Here is a 9,230-nt window from a genome sequence, read left to right as displayed (position 1 = left end):
TGGTTGTACCCCGAGTACCCATCTAAGAAACAGTAGTACGCTTGACCGGCCAGTCGCTCCAACATCTGATCCATAAAAGGAAGAGGAAAGTGGTCTTTCCTAGTGGCTTGGTTTAACTTCCGGTAGTCTATGCACATTCTCCAGCCTGTTACTGTTCTTGTTGGGATCAACTCATTCTTCTCATTGGTGATCACAGTCATTCCTCCCTTCTTTGGCACGACTTGTATGGGGCTTATCCACTCACTATCTGAAATTGGATATATCATCCCAGCTTCTAAGAGCTTTAGAACCACTTTTCTCACCTCCTCCTTCATAATGGGATTGAGTCTTTGAGGCTGAGCTACTGGCTTGTAATCACTCTCCATGTTTATTTTGTGCATGCAGTAAGCTGGACTGATGCCTTTAAGGTCAGAAATGGACCACCCTATAGCTTCCTTATGCACCTGCAAGACTTTAATCAATTTTTCTCCTTCCAATTGAGACAGGGAGTTACTAATGATGATTGGTTTTTCACCATTTGGCTCCAAAAAGACATATTTGAGGTGAATTGGAAGTATTTTCAACTCTGGCTTAGTGCTCACTAGTGTGCTGTCACCTTTTAACTCCTCATGGTTGGCATCACTAGGTGGAATCTCCTTGAAAGTATTTAGGTGCTTCAAGCATTCAGACATTTCAATCACATCCTCCTCATCGAGTTCATCCATAGTATCAATTAACACACATTCAAGAGAAGATGACTTTTTTAGCTGTTATTTAGCCTCAAGCACTACCTCATCCAGCACATCCATTCGAAAACAAGCACCTTTATCATTCGGATGGGTCATAGCTTCAAATACATTAAAAGTGATCACCTCATCATGGACCCCCCAAGATAATAGGAATAACAGAGTCTTCTTCCATATCCATAACCACAAAATCAGCTGGAAATATGAATTTGTCAACTTTAACGAGCATGTTTTCAATCACCCCATAAGGATACTTGATAGATCGGTCAGCCAGTTGCAAAGTCATGCGGGTCGGTTTTACTACCACTTGGCCAACTCTATCTAACATAGACAAGGGCATGAGGTTAATGCTTTCACCCAAGTCTAGCAGTGCTCTTCCAACTGATAGGTCCCCAATAGTGATTGGAATTGTAAAACTTCCAGGGTCCTTGAACTTGGGAGGTAAGTTCTTTTGAATTATGGCACTGCACCCCGCTTCCAACTCAATAATCTCCTGCTCAATGAACTTTCTCTTCTTTGTCAAGAGGTCTTTCATGAATTTTGCATAAGTGGGCATCTGCTCCAATGCCTCTGAGAATGGAATGTTGATCTGAAGCTTCTTAAAAAGCTCCATGAAGCGTGCAAATTGCTTCTCTTTATCCTTTTTGCTTGGGGCTGGGGGATATGGCATATCCTTGGTACTAGACACCTTTGGATTTCATTTTCAACTCTCTTGCTAGCTGGCTCTTTGATTTTTTAACAACAACTTCCTCAGCCAACTCTTCTCCCTCTATGACATTCTCTTTTGCATTTTCTAATTTTTTTATTTTTTCATTATTTTTTTCACCTCCCTCTCTCTCTTCAGCCTCTTTTTCTTGCTGCTCTTCCTCATCCTCCAACACACCCACTATCTTACCACCTCTTGTTGTAATTTCACTACAATTCTCCTTTGGATTAGTGTGAGTATTGGCTGAAAAATTTCCACCAGAATTTTCAGCCAATTGTTTGGCCAGCTGTCCCACTTGAATCTCCAAATTCTTTATAGATGCTTCAGTATTCTTGTGGTTAGAGATTGAGACCTGGATGAACTGGTTCACTGTTTCTTCTAATTTAGATTGTCTGTCATACAAGTTGGTCCTTTGCATAGGAGGTCTACTAGATTGAGCAATATCATTCTGGTTCCACCCTATGCTAGGGTGTGATTGCCAATTCTTCCCATAATTACCACCATAATTTCCTCCTTGTCGAGCTTGATTTCCCATGTAATTCACCTCTTCTCCATGAGATGGGAAAGTATCAATGCATTGCCCGTGAGGATGATTCAACCCACAAAGATCACAACTTAGAACTTGATGTTGAGTGGATTGTAGTTGTTGTGGAATCCGAGCAACTTGCTTGGTAAGAGCCTTAATTTGTTAGGACAAGAGCTTATTTTGAGCTAATAAAGCATCTTGAGATCCCAACTCTAGAATTCCTCTTTTATGTCTTGACTCCCTTTCAACTGGTAGATCATAATCATTTGCTGCCATTGCATCAATCAACTCTATAGCCTCCTCCGGTGTTTTAAAACGCATACTACCTCTAGCTGAGGCATCCAACAGAATTTTCACCCGTGGCTGCAATCCACCTAGAAAAATATTAACCTGAGTAAGGTCATCAAATCCATAACTTGGACATCTCCTCAACAAGGATTTGTATCTCTCCCAAGCCTCAGAAAGAAGTTCATCTTGCTTTTGAGAGAATGTGACAATCTCACTCTTTGCTTGATTTATCTTAGCAAGAGGGAAGAATCTTGCCAAGAACTTTGTCTTTATGTCAGACCACCTGGTTAAGCTTTGATGTGGTAGAGCATTGAGCCACATCTTAGCTTTCCCAAGTAGTGAGAAAGGAAACAGCTTCATTCGAATCACCTCTTCAGGAACTTGATGTATCTTCATTGTGCCACAAAGCTCAATAAAAGTATGAAGATGCAGATATGGGTCCTCATGATCAAGACCCGCAAATTGATTGTTCTGAATCAGATTCAACAGTGCTGGCTTTATCTCAAAATTAGTGGCAAAAATTGCAAGAGTGGCAATGCTAGAGAAATGAGTAGTACCAGTAGCAGCTGCATGATCACCAAGAGTAATTCTTGGTCTTTCCTCTACCATTTCAACTTCCTCTAAGATTTCAGATAAAAAAGGACTAAGAGAGGACGAAGTAGCCTCTCTGTGTTGTGCCTGCTTGGCTAGTAACCTTTGCTTCCTTACTGCTCCCCTGTTCCTTCTAGCTATTTTCTCAAATTCCGGGTCGTAAGCTAAATCACTAGCAGGAACAGTACCTCGCATAAACCAGAATCACAAAGCTACAACAAACAGTTAGCAACACAGATACAATGAATTAAAAGAAAAGGAATATAGTAATTGCAAAAATGTAAAAGAATAAATGACTCAAAGCCTAGATTAGTAATCCAAGTGACTTTGCCTAAGTATTGAGACGCAAGTCCCCGGCAACGGCGCCAGAAACTTGTTATCTCGTTTGGCAAGTGTACCAAATCGTATAAGTAGTTCAATGAAAGTATGAGTATCGTCTCCCAAGGGACTTGCGCAACACTTTGCAATTTCACTTGTTATACTAACTAAGCTACCAAAAAGCAATAAAAGTTTGATTTGCTGCAGTAAATAATGTAAACAAGCAATAACAATTCTTTTTGGTATTTTGGTAAACACTTAGAGTGCAAAACTTGATTCTAAAGCAATATTAATAAATTGTTAGGGGTTGACTTCACTAAACCTTCCTCTCATGCTTATCACTAAGTTCACAATAGTTATTATTCAGAATTTATCAATCACTCTCAAAAGTAACCAACCCTAATCTCTTACAAGTTGGCATCTAAGTTGCTAGCTTAAACTATCAATCTCTTGCATAGTTTAACCAAGAAACCAACTTTAAAAACAAGAGCTTAAGAAAGACCAATGGCATTTACTCTATCTCTAGCAATAAACACCATTAGCTGCTCTATTTCAAGTCAAAGGTTTAAAATCATTTGTCAATCTCTTAAAAACCTTATGTTCAAGTTAAGGGTGATCAAGCCATAACAAGCATTATGCACAGAAAAAGAGCAATAAAACTGAATAACAACTTAGATTGATAGCTTAGAGTTTACACATGAGAATGGGCTTAGTTACATCAAACCCTAACAAGGGTGAGTTTAGCTACACATAGACATGTAGAACTCTACAAATGATGAAGAAAGGAAGAAGCTTGATCTTGAAGGTTCCAGAGCTCTCCAGCCGCCACACAAAGTCCAAGAATGATCCTCCTTCCTTCTCTCCTCGAAAAATCCCACTTTTAGGTCATAAAAGCTTTTGTCTTATGTGAATACTGACATGTCAGCACAATCCACGCTAAGCGTGAGAGCCACGCTAAGCGTGAGAGCCACACTAAGCTTGGGGATAGGTCTGGAGTGAAATGAGGTTCTGGGACTCCCATGCTCAGCCTCAGTTCCACGCTCAGCGTGGGGATCAACATTCTGTTCCAGGGATTCTCTGCTAAGCTGAGGCTAAGCCTGGATCTGGGGCTTAGCCTGGGGACTTAACCAAAAATTCCTTCAACTTCAAATTCACCACTTTGTGCTTGACTTCCTTCCTTCTTTCCTAGCTTTCTTCAAAACTACAAAACAACAACCAAATACTTGTAAGTTACCTAAAAACATGATTCAAAGACAAAATGTGATCACCTAATACTTTAGAGATGTTTTGAGTTAAAAACAAGGTCTAAAGCAAGGAAAATTAAGATAAGTGCTTCAAACTAGGCCATAAACTTAATGAAATCATAGCACTTATCAATGTTTTCATCGGATATTTTTATTTTTGAGAAAAAATTAAAGATATCAACTTGTCACAACTTATATCTTAAATTCAAAGGTTAAAAAGATGTCATATCTAATTAATCAATTCTCCAATAAAATCTTCGATCTAATGACTTCAAATATTTATATTAAATATTGTGATAATACTTTTTGATATTTAATTATATTTTGAATTTAAATAAGGATTTTAAGATAATAAATTATCACAACTTGCACCTTTAAGTTCTAGAATCAAGAGAATGTTACATTCAAATAATTCTTTTTTAAAATAATAGATATTATTAATATAAATATTGATGAAGAATCCCATAGTTATTATTATTATTATTTTTATTATTATTATTATAGTATCTATTATTACTATTATTATTATTATTATTATTTTTAGTCCCTCAAATATCATAATTGTGTAATTTTAGTCCCTCAAATATTATAATTGTGCAATTTTAGTTTCTCCCATTACAAATTTTAATATATATATATATATACAATATTTTAAAAAAATACAATTATTTATCTATTCAAGTTAACGTATATTGTAATTTTCGTTAATGTATTAAATAATATATATTTATTGTTATTACTAAATAAATAAAATTTATATATTATTATTTTTATAATATTATTATAAATTAATATCAATAATATTATTAGTATATTTGTAGATAAATTAATAATTTAATAAGTATAACTTAGTATATATTAATATACTTTTAAAAAATATTTATATATTAGATAAGATATGTATATTTCTAAGTAAAATATACATAACTATATATTTGATTTGTTATAATTTTGACAAATCTAGGTCTGTAGGCTTATATTGTATTTTTATCATTCTTTGTAAAATGTATAAATATCATAACTATATTGTTATTTTTATTGCCGTCAACAATTCATATGTTAAAATATTTTGAAACATGGTACTATAAAACTGTTGAATATTTTGTGCGCAATTTTATATTACTTAAAATTTGAAAATTCCTTCTTTCTCATGACCATTACTTTTGTTAAAATTAAAAACACAAACTTAGATAAAGCATAAAATAAAATAAAATCAATCGTAAAATTTAATTTATAAGGGAAAGTTGGGATTTAATAGACAACAAGTATTTTATTTGCTCAAATTGAACATATAATCCGTAGTAGCTCACCTGGTTAAATTCGATTGTTGAATTTCCGGGTTCAACTCCCGGCTACGGTATAATTTCAAAAGAATTACATTTTTTTCTTACTTTTAATAAACCTATATTTTTGGAGAAGAAAAAAACACCTATAAAACATCCTTTAATTATAAAAATTCCACCTTATTTTTAATTTATTTTCTGCTTTTAAGTGTTTATATGTGGAATAGGATTGTGTTTTCTGTTTTCATTATTTTTATTTAAAATTTTAAAAGTAAAAGTAAAATGATTTTATAATTAAAATACACATTTCAACCAAGCCCTTGTTATTTTCAAAGGTTCAAATTTAATTAACCTGAATGATAGGCACGGAATATACTTAAAATTTAATCTCTAATACGTAATTTAATAACTTATGTTACAAAAACACTATTATCTTACTATATAATTTCTCTATTTTTTATTTTTAGATTTCTTTTATTATTTTAATTGTATCTATATCTATATTATATATATATATATATATATATATATATATATAAATCTATATATCTAAATCAACAATAATAAATAAAGGGAATACCATATTTACTCTTGTAACATTGTGTGATTTTTATACATTATTCAATTAATTATATAACATGTGTTGATTAATTGTTGAATTGTTGTAATTATTGTTGTTTAATTTAGAGCTATAAGGATCAAGGTGTTGGGAATATGTCTTAATATCTTTAAGAAAATAAATTAGTTTTGATAAGAATCTTTTATTTACATTTCAAATATTTAAAGTTAATTTGTTTATATCATTTTAGGATTTTTTCCCCTTATTTTTGTAATAGGGTAATATCGATATTTGATTCTTGTATCACAATTTTCTCTATCTATATTGAACTCATGAATAAAATTAAATCATGCTAATTTGATAAAAATATATCTTTACAAAATAATCAATCATTGGTATCCAAAGTCAAGGTTCTAACGACATGTGGAGGTGGAAGCCGAAACAAACATTTCACAAATTTTTTCACCTACTTTTGTAGGAGAAATAATATGGAAACCTTAGGATAGACTAGATTGATGTAGTTCCTCCTTCAAGTTTCTTAGATGGATCTTTAACTTCTTGGACTCCTTAAAGCTCTTTCAATGGCTTCCTATGATGTTAGAAGCCATGTCTAACACACATGGAAAAGGTAGGATTTTGCTTGGTAATGCCACACTCTTGAAGAGTGATAAGTCTCTTCAAATTCTAACCACACTTAAGAAATGATAAGAGAAAATGAAGAAATTTCCAGGAGAGAGACAAGCTTTGAGAGAGAGAATTAGAGAAAAGTTCATCCAACTCAATAATATGCTCAAAATTATTCGATCAATACAAGGAAAAAATCATATATAGGATTTGGCTGGCTTATGGTACAAGCTAGACTAACCATGGTCAAGTGTAACCATAATTAGTTATCTTGTACTTAAGCTAACCAGTCCTAGTTTATTAACTTTAACAAATTTGTGAGTTTCAATGAGCTTTCTTTGTTTAATCTGTTAAGGAATCAGTTAGTCATGCACCAAATAGTAATTACTCATGATAAATGGTATGCATTTACGACTTTGTAAAGTAAGACTGACTACTTTGTCTGATGACACATCCTCTATCTAAAGGTTTGCATCTTTTGCAAAAGCATTTTCTGTTTAAAAAAACTTTTTATTTGTTATCATTAAAACTTGAAAGCTTGAGGGATCCAAAATCACCTTTTGACCTAACAAAGAGAATTAATTTCTCTGAATTTGGAACCTAACTATTGAACCAGAAATCAATTGTAGCTATATTACCTACTACCCAATTAATATGAGATTTAACAAGTTTCTTGGCCTCACACATGCCTCTCCAAAAGTTAGACATTTTCTATTTTTTTTTCTATATGCATGGGAAGATTACATTAGAGAAACCATATTTAGATTTATTAACTCTAACCCACAGTTTATCTTAATCAAAAACTAAACTCCAACAATTTTTCATCATAAAGTTATCATTCACATCCCTTAGTCTATGAAGATCAAGACCCTTTGAATCCTTAGTTTGCCAAACAACAGGTCATCCCACTACATTAATGTTCTTGTGCTCTTCACTATCACCCCAAAGAAAAACCCTACAAATCTTGTCCTCCTCATCACAAAAAATTCATGGTGTAACATCCCTCAAATTTGACATCTTAACGAATCCACTTCATGACACTTCACATTGTGACACTTCACACAACTTCTTGTTCGTTAGAACCCTTCGTGGATAGCCCTTTCTGAGATATTTGTCCACTTTTTAGGATAAAAAAAATCCCCATAAACCAACACAAGACTTTTTAGTGTGCTTTATTCTCACTTGCAAATTTTCTGTGAAACTTCTCAAAAGGTCACTCATCCCTAAATTACTTCAAGTCAAGCACGCTTAATTGTGAAGTCCTTTTGGGATAAGCTACCAAAAAATAGATGCATCTTGTTAGTATAGATAGTAAAAATTAATTGATTTAAGCCATCATCAACTATACAATCTCATACTTATACAATCTTTGGATCCCTCTTATTCTGGTGTATTTGGATTGTTACACGTGTTAGATGAACCATTTGCATTGTGTAAGATGGTAATGTAATAAAAAATGACTTAGTTAAGGTTAGTCTTGTTAAGTTAGAAGAAGAGCATTTGCAATTTCCATCGAGGTTTTGAATATGACAAATATAATACATATTATTATTGCTAACATGTGTATTAGTGTTTCAGATAAATAACAATAAGTTCAGGAAAAATGAAGGACAAGTATGATCAAGCATAAACCCTAAACTTGAACAAGACATCAAATGATGGCAAAAGATAGTTAAAGTTGATCCAGACCTAAATCAAATTCAAGATAAGAAGAATCTATCAGCTGAAGCCTGAGGAATCAGATGGTAGACCCAAACAAGCGTTGTATGAGACCAAGTCAAGCACGGGACGAAAGTTTGCCAAACATCAACATGAAGTGGCGAAATCATCAAATAGAGCCAAATGAACTAGAAAGACGAAGTTATCTCTCTCATGACCAGATGTAAAGGGTAGTCAAGATCAGACGAAATGTCATATATCCAAGCACAGTTAAAAATGATGAAGCGCGTCTGATGTCCTCTAATTAGAATTGAGTGAAATCATACAAGAAACACCAAAGTACATCAAACTGGAATACAGAAAAGTACAAAAAGGCAAGCATGGAGTTACAAGTTAAAGCTACGTATGTTAGAGAAATGACACCTACTTTTTAGAGATAGACAACACTGTAGCAGCTAAACAGATGAGACAAGTACAAATATGCCTAGATTAGGATTGAAGTCAGGAATTGGAGTAATCAACTACACAAAAGGACTTCACGTATACCAGAAAACATTTAATGTAAGATCAAGTGCATTAAATGAAGAGATTCACTTAGCCATGAATAAGTCTCAATCTACAACGACATGAAGCTACGCTCCAACGAGAAAATTTTAATTCAAACAACGGGAAAATTTACTTAATGGCTATAAGTATCAAGGCAAAGA

At 33.4% G+C, this 9,230-nt stretch overlaps 1 protein-coding gene across 1 annotated transcript; it reads right to left on the bottom strand.

The window, feature by feature from the left end:
- Nucleotides 1–855: 855 nt before the first annotated feature.
- Nucleotides 856–1,395, bottom strand: LOC109815165 (uncharacterized). The gene has a single exon (XM_020379805.2). The coding sequence runs from the start codon at nucleotides 1,393–1,395 to the stop codon at nucleotides 856–858; it is 540 nt and encodes a 179-aa protein (XP_020235394.2).
- Between the last annotated feature and the right edge of the window lie 7,835 nt (nucleotides 1,396–9,230).

This window comes from Cajanus cajan, chromosome 3 (assembly GCF_000230855.2).
Source record: "Cajanus cajan strain Asha chromosome 3, NIPB_CcT2T_4, whole genome shotgun sequence".
In the NCBI taxonomy this organism is placed as follows: domain Eukaryota; kingdom Viridiplantae; phylum Streptophyta; class Magnoliopsida; order Fabales; family Fabaceae; genus Cajanus; species Cajanus cajan.
The sequence above is the reverse complement of the archived record's forward strand: the minus strand, read 5'-3'. Positions and strand labels throughout refer to the sequence as shown.